This window comes from Sminthopsis crassicaudata, chromosome 5 (genome assembly GCF_048593235.1).
Source record: "Sminthopsis crassicaudata isolate SCR6 chromosome 5, ASM4859323v1, whole genome shotgun sequence".
Classification (NCBI taxonomy): domain Eukaryota; kingdom Metazoa; phylum Chordata; class Mammalia; order Dasyuromorphia; family Dasyuridae; genus Sminthopsis; species Sminthopsis crassicaudata.
This window is the reverse complement of record NC_133621.1, coordinates 209,407,860-209,422,067: the sequence shown is the minus strand read 5'-3', so window position 1 is coordinate 209,422,067 and position 14,208 is coordinate 209,407,860. Positions and strand designations below refer to the sequence as shown.

At 37.8% G+C, this 14,208-nt stretch overlaps 1 protein-coding gene across 4 annotated transcripts in view; it reads left to right on the top strand.

Annotated features, from left to right (window-relative positions):
- RASSF3 (Ras association domain family member 3) overlaps nt 1-3,868 on the top strand; it is a 90,384-nt gene extending 86,516 nt beyond the window's left edge. For all 4 annotated transcript variants that reach the window (XM_074269736.1, XM_074269740.1, XM_074269738.1 and 1 more), the window contains one exon: nt 952-3,868. In XM_074269736.1, coding sequence (XP_074125837.1) covers nt 952-1,101 — 150 coding nt within the window. In that variant the 3' untranslated portion in view covers nt 1,102-3,868. The remainder of the gene's footprint in view (nt 1-951) is intronic.
- The last annotated feature ends 10,340 nt before the right edge of the window (nt 3,869-14,208 follow it).

Sequence of the window (14,208 nt, the reverse complement as noted above, 5' to 3'; positions counted from 1 at the left end):
CATGGTAGACATAATTAAGTTTGTTAAATTAAATTCAATTCCCTGCATTTAGCTCCTCTTAGCACATTTTTACTATCCTCTGCAAAAGGATTTCTGTCCTAATCGCAATCTTATCTACATTTTTAATGTAGATAATCAAAAATCCAGAGCATTGAAAATCCAAATGAACAATTCCTTTAATAAAAACATATTTCAGGGATAGCTAGGTAGCCCAGTAGATAGAATATCAGACCTGAGGACAGGAGAACTTGAATTCATATTTTACTTCAGACACTTAAACTAGTAATATGACACTAGGAAAGTCACTTAACCCCAATCAAGTAGTAAGCAGTAATTCAGGAAAAATTAAAGAAGATTAAATCTAAAAGGATGCTTCCTGAGGGTCTCAAGAGCTTATTGCCCACCCACCCCCAATCATAAAGTTTTAAAAAATCTTTCTTCCCAGAGGGCTCACAGCTGAGGTCACAGCTAATAAGTCCATCTGGAGGCAAAATAGCTCATACTGTCTTGCCATCCTTTCCATTGTTTCTTGGTTTATGACAGCCCAAATCGGTGTCGAGATTAATTCTGGCATTCTGACTTACAATATCTGTTAGATTTTGGGGAGGGGGCATTTTTTTAAACTGAATAATCAATTAGTAAGTATATAGTAAATGACATTGTATAAGGCATTATGATGAAGTGGACAGAAAGCCAGCCTTAAACCTTGTGTTCCAGTTTTTCCCCCTTTCCCCCCCCCACCTTCTCCCCTAGATTTGCCTCAGTTTTAAATGAATTGAAGAGGAAAATTGCAAACCATTCTAGTGTCTTGCTAAGAAAATCCCACACAGGGTCACAGACAGTCGGATGTGACAGAAACAGTTGGACAGCAACAAAATTGCTGACTCCCTAAAGTACCAAATGATGTGTTATTTACTGAGTGTGTTTTGTGTGTGTGCTTTCCCCTTGCAGTGGGAAGCCTTCAGTCTTCCTGAGCTACAGAACTTCTTGCGGATCCTGAACAAGGAAGAAGATGAACAGCTGCAGAACCTTAAACGGCGCTATGCAACTTACAGACACAAACTTGAAGAAGCCCTCCAAGGAACATGGAAGCTGGATTAAACATCAGCCCCAAAACACTCAGGAATAGTGCAGGCTACTTAAAAAAACAAAACAAAAATTAAAAAACCAACAAACTCAGACGTAGCATGCTCAGTACAATCAACAAGGCAGCCGCAGGTGTACTCTTTTATTAAGTGAGCTGGCTTACAGTTTTGTGATGAGACAGGGTACCTCTCTCCCCAACTTTTAGATTTGGTTCCATTCAGCACCCGGCATATTACCTGTTTAAGGGACCTGAAAGCTTATTAAGTTTTGATACCGCCTCAGAATCCTCTGTTGGTGGGTAGTATTGCCCCTCAGCAGGCTGTGACTCTGTGGTAGATCACTAACAGAACTCAAGGATGCTTTGAAATATGAAGGACATGGATGTGACTTTTCCATTTACCTTTTAAAAATGGCTTCTAGCCTAAGAATCTAGAGATTGGTTAATTTTTTTTAAGCTGAAAGAATATTCCAATCTGAATAGTTTTAAGCATATACTGTTTTTCCTGATGTTAAACAGTTTATAATTTTGCATGAAAATAACCATTTATAATGGAAGGCATAAGAAAGCTAGGAACTTTTGAGAAAATTTGAAAGGTTTTCAATGGTGTGTAGACCTAAGGAAAGAAAAAAGTAAGTTAGAAAGAAAGCATGAGCAGAGATGGAGATTTTTTTGGTAGCCAGCGATGGAATTGTGAATAGTTTGGTTATGATGGGTAAGAGGGATGTAGAATTTGCTTATAACTCACTTTTAAAATAATAGCTTTTTAAGGTGTAAGATGTTACATGTGGGGTGACTTGATTTTTTAGAGGAGGGGAGATTTGGGGAAACAGCTGATGCAAGGGAACCAAGAAAAGCCAGGTTAGTCCTGAGCTTGCCATGAAAATCAAGGGGGGCCAGCTACCTTAAATCTGGATCTTTGTCTAAGGAGAGCAGTACTTACTCCCTCAGGGAACTTGGGGTGACTGACTTCTCTGCATGAATCCAATAGCTGTGGAAATGATGGGTCTGTTTGGTGCAATATCGGTAAGGAAACAGACCTAAATCAAGAGAAGCACAGACCAGTTCCCACGGAATCGTGAATACTTTGGCGATTCCCAGTGACGTCCGCTTAGTATTTTAGAAACTTGTGTTGCCATTCTATGGCTTCTTTTATGTGAGGCTGTTTCCTAGGAAGGTCCTTAGCAGAAAAGACTAGAGGAAATGAGCTATTTCACCAAGGTGCATCTGATTCTTGTTTTCTAGGATGAGACAAAAGTATTCCAAGTCCTGTGGAGCATCCATGATCATTTCTCTTCCTTCTCTCCTTTTCTCCCTCTGTTTTTCCTTTTCCTCCCTTTGGCGTCTGCGATATTCCAACACTGAACCATGGGTGTTTGTTATGTTGCCAAGTTCTCCCCTCCCCACCCAAGCCTCAGAGCGTGGAAGGGAACCGGAGGGGAAAAGTTTGTATTTGACTGCTAAGGTAACCGGTATTCTTACAGAGACGTTTATTTAAACCACAGATGCTTGTTCCAACCGACCAAAGAAGGTGGATGGGTGTGCAATAGAAGCCTTCGTAGAACAGAACCAGACTCATCAAGTAACTAGAATGTATGGCTTATTCCAGTGGAAAACATGAGAAAATAAAATTTACTTAAATTCAAGAGGGCCTGTGCTGCCCATTTTTACTCTACATTTATTATAAATTCCCAAGGAATTGTTAACACGTTAGTGACACCTAATGGCTTCTTTGCGAAACTCCAAGGTGGTTCAGTCCTGTGCCTCTAATCTGCAACCTGTGCCTTCCTCTTCTCATCTCTGGATTTTCAGGCTGACTTGATGAAGAACAATCATTTTATCCTGTTTGTGGGTTATGCAGTACTAAACAAGTGACTGAGACAATCGTATCTTCTGAAACTGTTGAGTTTTTTTTTTTTCTTAAACGTAGAACGATATATAAAATATGTTTTCCACACCATGTCTGTTTAGTTTGCATGAAACTATGTAGTTGCATGTATGAGGTTTTAAGTGACATTATCAACAGACACTTTACTGTAATGATCAGGGAATATTATTATTTTCTTTTTATTATTCAGACCACAGCCTGGGTTTGAATTTTCTCTTAGCAGCCACCACCTGAGTTTTGAGTAACCTGTCCCTTGTAATGAGAAGTTTTTATTTCATAAAACTCCAGTTTTTCCTATTTGAATGCTATTAGGATCTAACAGTGGTAGCTGATGGGTATCTGTGAATTACCATTTTTTTTTTACTTGAAGTAGATTGTAAAATAGGAGTTCTCATTTTATATTATCCAGAAACCTCAGTGGTTGTTTTATATGCACTACAAGTCATGATTTGGAAAACTTACTGTATTGAAATTTGTAGATCTAGAAAGATGATTTTTTTGTGTGTGTCCCCCATTCCCCATTCCCCCCAACACTGGTTACTGCAGCAGCCTTTAAATATTAAAAAAAAAAAAAAAGAAAGAATGTTTTTAAAAAGGTCTAGCCAAAGAAATGTTTGTTTATTTTTTATCAATTGTTATATTAAATGGCCTATGCTTTGCTGTAGTGTTGTTAATATTCATGTATGATGGTACAAGAAAGAGGTTGAAATGAGGTGGTGGGTAACGCAGGGAAGCATTTTAAATTGTAAAACTAAAAAGTTTTTTTTTTAAAGTTATACTATTTATAATTTTGACGGTTAATTTTATTTTTATAGGGAAACTACTTTCCCCTAAAATTGTTTCTGAAATGGCAAATTGTGGTTCCACTTATTAAAGTTGCAGTTGTTGTTTGTTTAGTGTTTGTGTTTTTATTGAATGATGTTCTGGGCAGCTTGGGCAGTTTGGTGGTCCCCATCATCTGGACTTCATGCTATTGGGACTGGGCTCAGTAAAGATATGTGAAGGAGACAACACTGAAATTGAGCCTTGAGTCTTCTGAAAAGTTGTGAGTTGTGACATAGCTGGCAATACATAAAGTAAATTCTCTGTGCCTCAGTTTCCTTATGAGTTTGGTGACCTTTAAGGTCCCTTCTATCTCCCAATCTATCATCCTGTGGTTATTTTTCTGGCTTTATTCATTGTTAATCTCCTTAGGAATTAATCTAGTGGTACTAAGAAATAGACAGCTATTGGAGAAGAAGGCTTGTGTCATACTGGAGAAAATCTCAGCATATAATAAGACACTTGACCTGGGAGTGATGTATAATCCCTGCTATTGGGGTGGCTCAGGTGTTTTCAAGTTTGGGATTTAATCTGAGCTGTAGTCGATTCAGAGCCAATCAGGTGTCCTTATTAAGTCCAGTCCCAATAGCATGAGCCCCAGATGATGGGGACTACCAAGCTCCCTAAGGGCAAACTGGCCTAGGTTGGATACAACAGGTCAGTTTGTAGGCTGATCAGCAATAAGATTGGCCATCTTGGTTGGTCTTCATTCTTTTAATTGTAAGTGTCCTCCCACACACATTTCTGGTATTCGCCTGTGAACATGTATTCTCCCAGTAGGATCTCAAAGGGCAGGGACTGTCTCACTTTTTCTTTATATTCCTAGGATTTAGCTCAGTGCTTGACATATATGTAGTGCTAATAAATGCTTATTGATATCTAATCTAGAAAAAAAGTATTGAGTTTCCTCTCAATATGCCTTTATAAAGAAAGGCATAATACCTTTAAGAAGGGAATAAGTAATTTTTGTTTGTTTTTTGCTTTTTATTTTGTTTTGTTTTGTTTTTTGGCTCTGAAGGACGAAGCCAGGAGTGAATATAGAAAGAACAAATCTATGCTTGATGGCGAGAACAATTTCCTGACAATTAAAACTATCCAAAAGTGGAATGATTTGATTGGGGAAGGTTGTCCCTCATTGCAGGTCTTAAGAAGAATAGGCTGGATGACCGCTTTTGGGTATGTTATAGCGGGGATTATGGTTTAAAGGCAGCTATTAAAGTCTCTTGAACCTCCCAACTCTGACATTTTAAGATTACTTACTAGCCTGGTAGCTTTTTTCTGGATACACTGCACTTTGGCTCATAGGATCTTTTAGAAATCATTTAGTGCAGTTCTGCCACTTTTGTCTTTTTTTAAATTGAGGAATTTTTAAAATCTTGCCTCTTTGGGAAGAATTGCACTTAATAGTATTTTATTCTTTCCAATACACAGTTTTCAGTATTCATTTTTGTAAGATTTTGAGTTCCAGATTTTTCTTCCTCCCTTCCCTCCCCACTCCTCAAGAGGTGGCAAGCAATCCAATATAGTCTATACACATACAATCATGTTAAACTTATTTCCACATTAGTGATGTTGTGAAAGAAGAATCAGAACAAAAAGGAAGAACCCACAGGAAAGGAAAAAGAAAAAGAAAAAAGGTGAAAATTGCATGCTTCAATCTGCATTCAAGAGACTACAGTTCTTTCTCTGGGTATGGTAGCATTTTCCTTCATGAATCTTGGAACTGTCTTGGATCATTGTATTGCTGACAAGAGCCAAGTCTATCATAATTGGTCATTACACAATGCTGCTGTTGCTCTGTACAGTGTTCTGGTTCTGCTCACTTCACTCAGCATCAATTCATGTAATAAGCCTTTCCAGGTTTTTCTGTGACTTTTCAAATGAGAATCTTTCATTTCTGAAAATTCACTATCCAAATGCCATTTTCCAAACTGGAAATCAAAGATGTTAATTGAGCTTTGCCCAAATTCATACATAAATACTAAAGGACCAAACAAGCATTTAAACATCAGTCTCTGACTCTCTGTCCAGTGGTTTCTTTCCACCTCATCAGCCTGTAGATGGCCTTCCTAAAATGAAGATATTGCTTAAGGTCACATTTTGGAGCTAGTTCATGTTGAGCTGTCATTCCACCAAAATTCTGAGATGTTTTTCCCAAACTTGTTGGATCACATCTCCTTCATTGGTGTGGGACTGTATATAGAGGAACAAATACAATTATACCATTAAAAGCACTTTCTCATACATTAAGTACTTCACAGCATCCAGGTAATATTTAATGGTTGTTAATCATTAGTTCAATTTTGAGGTTAAATTGGGTTGCTCAGCAGGTGTGCTAAAATATTCCACTACCTGCCAATTTCTCTCAAAGAAATATTCTTGCTATGATCGTCTCCCAAAGCAGATGCTCAAGAATTTCATGCGTGCCATTTTTGGAGCACTCCCAAAAGATTCAAATTCCACTCTTAGAAAAAACACATTGCTATGCTTTCTGAGATTTTCAGGTAACATACCTTTAATGGGAATTTCTCTGAAGGTCTGTGCTGTGAACTAAGTCTGCTTTGGTAAGATTAGGACTTGGCAAACTGGATTTTGATCATAAAAAAAAAAGCAATGAAAACTTAGGACTATTGACTTCTGTTATCTTAAACATTTCTGTGCAACTTTATTTTTCTTGCCAATGGAAGAGGCAAAGTTCTTGGGGGTTGGCGCTTTTTTTTGGAGGGTGGGGTGAGACCTGATTTGACTAGCATAGGGAGGATAGAAGCAAGATAAGAGACTGGACTCCACTGTTGTAAGAGAAAAAAAAACACACACACACACACCGAAAGGCAGTCGACTGATAATCTGACTAGTCTCCCTCATGGAGAAGTAATGATGGAACACCCCCCACTACCATCACTACCACCTCCTCACTTTTCAGTAGGGAGCTGCAGTGCAGTGAAATAAGACAATACCAGACAGGATAGCTGTATCTAATTTTGCTTCAATATTTTTCCTTGCTACACAGGGAAAGAAGGAATGAGAGAAAGGTAGAAATCGCTCTGGTATCAAAACAAAATTTTAAAGAAAACTGTAAAATGTCATACCACAATTCTACCATGGAAATTGATATAGAATATCAAAAGAGATGGACCGTCCATACCAAAAATAAGCAACATGTGATAGAAAATAACTTTAAAGAAAGTAGATGTCCAATTGGGGAATGACTGAACAAATTACAGAAGATGGATGTAGTGAAATATTATTATAATGAAAGAAATCACAAATGTGAAAAATTGGAATTCAGAAGGGATTTAGAACTGAATCAAGAGAACAATTTCCACTGATGACCCCCAAAAGAAAACTTGAATCAGGATTTTGAACCAATTATGATCAATGTTGATTTTAAAGGACCAATAAAGGAGCAGCTAAATGGTTCAATTGATAAACACTTAACTGTAGTCTGGAGGACCTGAGTTCAGATCCAGCCTCAGGCATTTAATACATCCTAGCTGTGTGACCCTGGGCAAGTCCATTTAACCCCAAAGGTCTTGAGCAAAAAAATAAAAAAGGACCAATAAAGAAACAAAAGACTATGGAAGAAAACATGCTTTTTCAGACAGTGAATGTATTGATTTAAGTGGACTTATTTGTTACAAGGGAGAGGAGTCTATGTAGAAGTTAAGAGGTAGTGACAAATGGAAAAAATGTTTAAAATATTTTAAAAGTTCTGAATGGAATACAAAGTAGGCATTTCAGTTACTAATTTGCTAACTTTGACACTCATGTTTCTTAAACTACATAAGTTCAAGACAATTCTCAGATGATGAAATTGAAACTATATCCACTCATATGAAAAAGAGTGTTCCAAATCACTACTGATCAGAGAAATGCAAATTAAGACAACTCTGAGATACTACTACACACCTGTCAGATTGGCTAAGATGACAGGAACAAATCATGATGAATGTTGGAGGGGATGTAGGAAAACTGGGACACTGATACATTGTTGGTGGAGTTGTGAAAGAATCCAGCCATTCTGGAGAGCAATCTGGAACTATGCCCAAAAAGTTATCAAACTGTGCATACCCTTTGACCCAGCATTGCTGCTATTGGGATTATATCCCAAAGAAATACTAAAGAAGGGAAAGGGACCTGTATGTGCCAAAATGTTTGGCAGCTCTTTTTGTAGTGGCTAGAAACTGGAAGATGAATGGATGTCCATCAGTTGGAGAATGGTTGGGTAAATTGTGGTATATGAAGGTTATGGAATATTATTGCTCTGTAAGAAATGACCAGCAGGAGGAATACAGAGAGGCTTGGAGAGACTTACATCAACTGATGCTGAGTGAAACAAGCAGAACTAGAAGATCACTATACACTTCAACAACAATACTGTATGAGGATGTATGCTGATGGAAGTGGAAATCTTCAACATAAAGAAGATCCAACTCACTTCCAGTTGATCAATGATGGACAGAAATAACTACAACCAGAGAAGGAACACTGGGAAGTGAATGTAAATTGTTAGCACTACTGTCTATGTACCCAGGTTACTTATACCTTTGGAATCTAATACTTAATGTGCAACAAGAAAATGGTATTTACACACATATATTGTATCTAGGTTATACTGTAACACATGTAAAATGTATGGGATTGCTTGTCATCGGGGGGAGGGGGTGAAGGGAGGGGGGATAATTTGGAAAAATGAATACAAGGGATAATATAAAAAAATTATTCATGCATATATACAGTAGAAAAAAATTCTAAAAAAAAAAAGAAACTACATAAGTTCATAGTTTCAAATATTTGAATGTGTGGAGGATTAAGTTCATATTTTAAGATTCTTTTCAAAATTGATTTTGAGAAGCTGCCATAGAATGCTGACAAAACCAACTCATCACTTCGTAGTTATAATGTGTAATCACTTAGGATCCATTAGATTGTAAACTCCTTGAGGGCAGTGACTGGCCTTTTCCTCCTTTTGGATCCCCATTACTTAGCAGAGTACTTGGCACCTAGTAGGTGCTTAATAAATGTTTGTTGATTGTTAACTGATTAAGATTTTTAGGTTGCAACACTAAAATACTAACCTATGTCTTCACGTAATTCTATTATATGATAGAAATAAGCAAGATTGTTGACCTAAAGAGAAGACTTTCACCAAGGTTGAAGGATAAAATGTTCTAAAACAGTGAACTCTTAGCAGCTTCATTTAAATGGTAGTCTACAAAAACATATACACACAAATCCAAAGAACCTTTTGCTACCTGCCTTGCTTAAATACAAAATAAAATGCTTTCATTCTCTAGAAAAAACATTAAATGATGGAATTAAGCACAAGACTATAAATTATCACCTGCTTTAGGCAGATTATACTGAGAATAATGGAACCTTTCAAGTTTGAGGCAATTTTTCTGCCTGTAAAATCTGTAGTTTTTAAAAAATAAGTTCCAGGAGGGTGGAAATGGAAGGTGCTGAATGAAGATCCTTTTGTTCTTAAAACTCTTTTGAGTGGGTATCCTGTCTAGATTTGACTGAATTAGGCCACATGGTAGCAAGAAAGTTCTGTATCCATTTTATGTTCTCAGAAACCCAAGTATTGTGCCCTTCCCCACCCTACCCACCTCTCTCATTCTTTCTGTGACTGATAGAAATGATTATTTTGTTGCAAACTTCAAAAGAAACCAGGACTTGGTTTGGATTTTCTTTTTTCTTTTCTTGGTTAATGATGAGGCTAGGGTCTTATTTTCTCAGGGAAAGTCCATTTGTTAATTATAAGTCACCTTGGTCTTTAACAAGGGAGGTCTGGTTTGTGTTACCTAACACATACACGTGCAGTTTCATCAAATAAACTAGCCTTTCATGATCCAACTTTCAAGTTCAGGGAGACAGGACATCTGAAACGAATTAAGCCATTTGTGGTTGCTTCCTTTGAAGAGGAGTGTGTGGGGAGGGGCCCCTTGCCTTAGTGGTCTTGTGCATTTACAGATTCAGGGAGGTTCATCTTGCTTCCAAAAAGATGCAACACACTTTAGTATCTTGCCAAAACCAAGATTCTTTGGGATCAATCACTGCTTCCACTTCCTCTTTTTTCATTCCTCAACCCTTTGTCATCTGGCTTCCAATCCCATCACTTAACTACAATTGCTCTCTCCAAAGTTACCAATGGTCTTTATTAATTTTAAAATTTAGACTTATTTTCAATAGCAAATTCTCTCCCTCTACCCACTCCCTTGTCCATTGAGAAGGCAAGAAATACAATACCCATTGTACATATGAAGTCATGCAAAACATTTCTACATTAGCCAGTGGTCTGCTAATTGTCAAATCTGGTAGTCTTTTTTTCATTTCTCCTCCTCAACATTTAGACTTAAATAGATACTTGTCCTAGATGCTCTTTTCTCTAGGCTTTCAGGTCCCTACTTTTTTGTAGTTCTTATCTATGTTAAGTGGCTCCTCTATCTCCTTTGTTGACATATCATCCCTATCTAGATGACTGAATGTTCCCTAAGAGATATCTCCAGCTGTTCTCATCCCTGATGTTCAGACCTGAGTCAATATTTATCTATTGGACCTTTCAAGTTGGACTCAACATGTCCAGAACACAGTTTATTTTCCTTCCCACAAAATCCTACCTGCCCCCCAAAAAAAAATTTTACCTGTTTCTGTCCAAAGCACTACCAATATTTCCAGTCTCAGGTTTGTAATTGGCATTATCCTGTACTTGCTCCACAGAACCAAATTTTGCCATTTCTATCTTAACATTTTTTAATCTAATCCTTTCCAACTACTCCCACAGCTACCACCTTAGTCTAATTCAGAATCTATGGCATTACGTTTTTCTTCTTAGCTACTTAGAAAATTGTTAATACCTCTCTCTCATTTCTAAAATATATAGAGAATTGACTCAAATTTATAAAAATCAAGCCCTTCTCCAATTGATAAATGATCAAAGGATATGAACAATTTTCAGATAAAGAAATTGAAACTATTTCTATTCATATGAAAAGATGCTCCAAATCACTATTGATCAGAGAAATGCAAATTAAGACAACTCTGACATACCACTACACACCTGTCAGATTGGCTAAGATGACCGGAACAAATAATGTTGGAGGGGATGCGGGAAAAATGGGACATTGATGCATTGTTGTAGTAGAACCACAGAAAATTAAGGAGGATTAGGAAATAGAAACTGAAAAGGCAGATTGGTGAAGAAAGAGAGTGTAGTTGACAAAATAAGGCAAGATAAATAAAGGCAAGGGGGAAAAAATGGAGTGAGAAGACTGGTAAGTAGGGGAGATTAGATGAGATAGGAGTTTTGTACCAAGCTATAGGGTGTGATTGTGGAGTTTTTGAGACCCAAGTTTGAGTGGGTATGTCAAGTTATTAAGTGGGGATGCCAATTTTAACCAGGTTTTTAGGATTGAAGTGTAAAAACTCAAAAATAGTTCAAAGAAGAAATCTTAACTGTTATAGAGAATACAGAAATAGACAAAAGACTTGTGTCATTTGTGTAGTTTTTGTATTTCTGCCACAAGCAGTGGTGGCTATCTTGTGTTCCAAATAGAAGCTGACCTTCCTCCAGAAGTAGGTGAAGAAATTAAGATGGTCTCTTCCCATGCCAGGTTTTAGGAAAAATGAAATAAGTCAGTAGTAGACAAGCTGTGTGAGTTAATGTGGGAAGACAAATAGAAGTAGAAAGAAGTCTATATTTTGATGATTCCCTGAATATTGTTTTGAACCAAGGGAAACTAAAGAATTGGTCCCTGAGGCAAGTAGGCAGAAGGTTCTGTCTGATAAGAGATCTGTTTAGTTCCGTGGTCTCACCCTTTGGGGAGGTAGTCTAATCTGAAATCTAAGATATGTCAAAACTCCAGGAACCCGCCCTTCTCTGAGATTTCCAGTAGTCTCATTTAGCCACGTCCAGTCAGGAATACCCGTCTTGTCCCCGAGGCTAAATTTTCCCTATAAAACAATTGATAGCCCATGACTGCTGCTTTTTTTTTTGGGGTCAGGCCCCCTTAGCACTCTTCCCTTTCTCCCATGCTACATGGAATCTCCCCTCATTCCAATATGCTTCCCAACCCCCTTCTCCAACTTAAGTCTTTTGGGGTGCTAAATCCCTTCCAGGATTTAGCTTGCCAGCTAAGGGCATGCACCAACCTCATGGGGTGCTCCCATGCTAGGTAATTGTGAGTTCCATTGAGGAACTTTTCTTTATGTGCTTCCCAACTCTATTTCATATTTACCCTTCCCAGTGTCTATTGTATCCCTTCAGTTTGTAACCTGTCCCCTGAATAAATTACCTTTTGCCAAAGAGAATGAATGGCCATTGTGAGTTCTTCAGATGAACCCCAACTTTTAGTGTCTGCCATCATTTGGTGACAAACCCCACACATAGATCACATCATATTCTGGCGCTCAACGTGGACGCATCAGGAATTATCAGGTTTTGAAAATATTTAATATTCAGAATTAAGATTCTGAAAGATCCGGTAGAAACGCCACTTAGGAGGGAAGGCAGGCAATATGGACCCAGGTAACTCTGGGATCGGGCTCAAGGACACAGCTGAACATAATGCTTATATAAAGAGGTTAAAGAGCCAGATGGAAGATCTTTTAACAAAGATCACCACTGAAGAACAGCAGGAAGCTTGTAATCAAGCTCCCAGAAGGCTATCCCCACACCCAGTAAATATAGCTCGGAGTGGGAGCAACCTAGAGCTAATGTGTATGTATGACAGTATAGAGTATAAAATGCCACAGCAAGAGTTGCTGGAATTGCAGGTTAAACTGCAGATTGAGATAGAGAAAGAAGAAAAAGCTAGGTTACTACAGATAGAACAGGAAGAGTTCAAAGGAAGGAAATAAACGAACCACATGGACTTCAGTTGTAGAAATTCTTCTTAGCGTTTTGTTGGTTTACCTCGGGCATTGTTGTTTTAAGGAATTTATCGATTACTCTTCCTTTGAGAAGAAGTTTAGTTCTTTTTATGTGCAAAGCTCAGGTTTGATTTTAAATCAGCTTTTGGGGGATTTTCCAATTCTTCCCTCTGCCTCACCTTCTTGGGCCAAGGGAGAAGGGGGAGGAGGAAAAGGAAGGGCGATAATACCATCAGCACTGCCCATTAATCCATTTAAAACTCCTGAGTCTTCATTTCAAAGGACAGGAGTGGTCTTTATGGCCCAAGGCAAAAAGGAATTGTGGGGTATTGACTATAATCAGAAAAATTTTTTAAATACAGTTCAGTTAATTTCTAAGAAACCTTATAGGGATAAAATCTTGCAGTTAGAGAGAGTGGAGTTTATACTTGTAAAACTGCTAGGATCGTCTTTGGAGAGTTGGAACTCCTCTTTTCTTACCTAGGGATTTTTCACTTCCACAGGTGGGCTTGATTTCCCAACCCCCTACGAGTACTTATAAAACAGTGTTTATGTCTAGAATGGGTTGGAAAATTGCTGTTTTAATCACTAGAATAAATAGACAGTGTGTGATCTTTGACCCAGGAGGAAAAGTAACATCAGATTTATTGATTCAAACTCCTGAAGTACAATTTGGTATCAGAAACTCAAACTTTGATTTTTAGGCAAAAGAATTCAGGGAAATAGCCGAGTGTTCTTTTTTCATTAACTGTATGAGCGGATGTTTTAAGACCAATGGACATTATGGCTTCATTCCATTCTGGAGAAGCAGCTAGACATGTGATCAACCATTTTTCTATTGTAGAAATTTCACATGCATTTAAGACAGTTATGGATTTGCTTACAAATATTTTGCCTTTAGGTGTTTTTGCATTGAATTTGACTTTGCCCATTCCATTGGCATTTCTTATAATCCTATTAGTAAAGTCATTACTGCACAGAGTATCCCCAAGATCTTCTCTTCTAAACAAGAGAAGGGAATTTTGGGATATGTGATTGCTTACAATTTTTAAATTTTGATTTTACATTTTTAAATATTTTTGATTTTACATCTTCAAAGTATTTTGATCTTGCTAAGTTATTTTGATTTTACATTTTAAAGTTATTTTGGTTTTATATTTTTAATCTATTTCGGTTTTACACTTTTAAATTATTTTGGTTTTACATTTTTAAATTCTTTGCCTTTTACCTTAGCAATGCACTTCGGGCATACACAGAAAGTGCAGCTAAGTGACAGACTGACTAACTTTTGTCTGACTTTTGTTAATCTTTTTGACAACAACTTTGTTTCCACTGTGATGTGGAAAGGCCTGGATGGCATTTGGAAAGGCCCCAAACCCTGGGTACATTCCTTCCTAGGTGCAGATCCAGCAGCAGAGTTCATCCCCACCAGAGACATTTGTAACCTGGGGATCCAAGAGAAGGGCCAGACAACAGTCCAGAGGGACCAGCCAGATGTCCGCAGCCCTCCAGACGCTGATGGCAGCGATGCCCCTCCTGA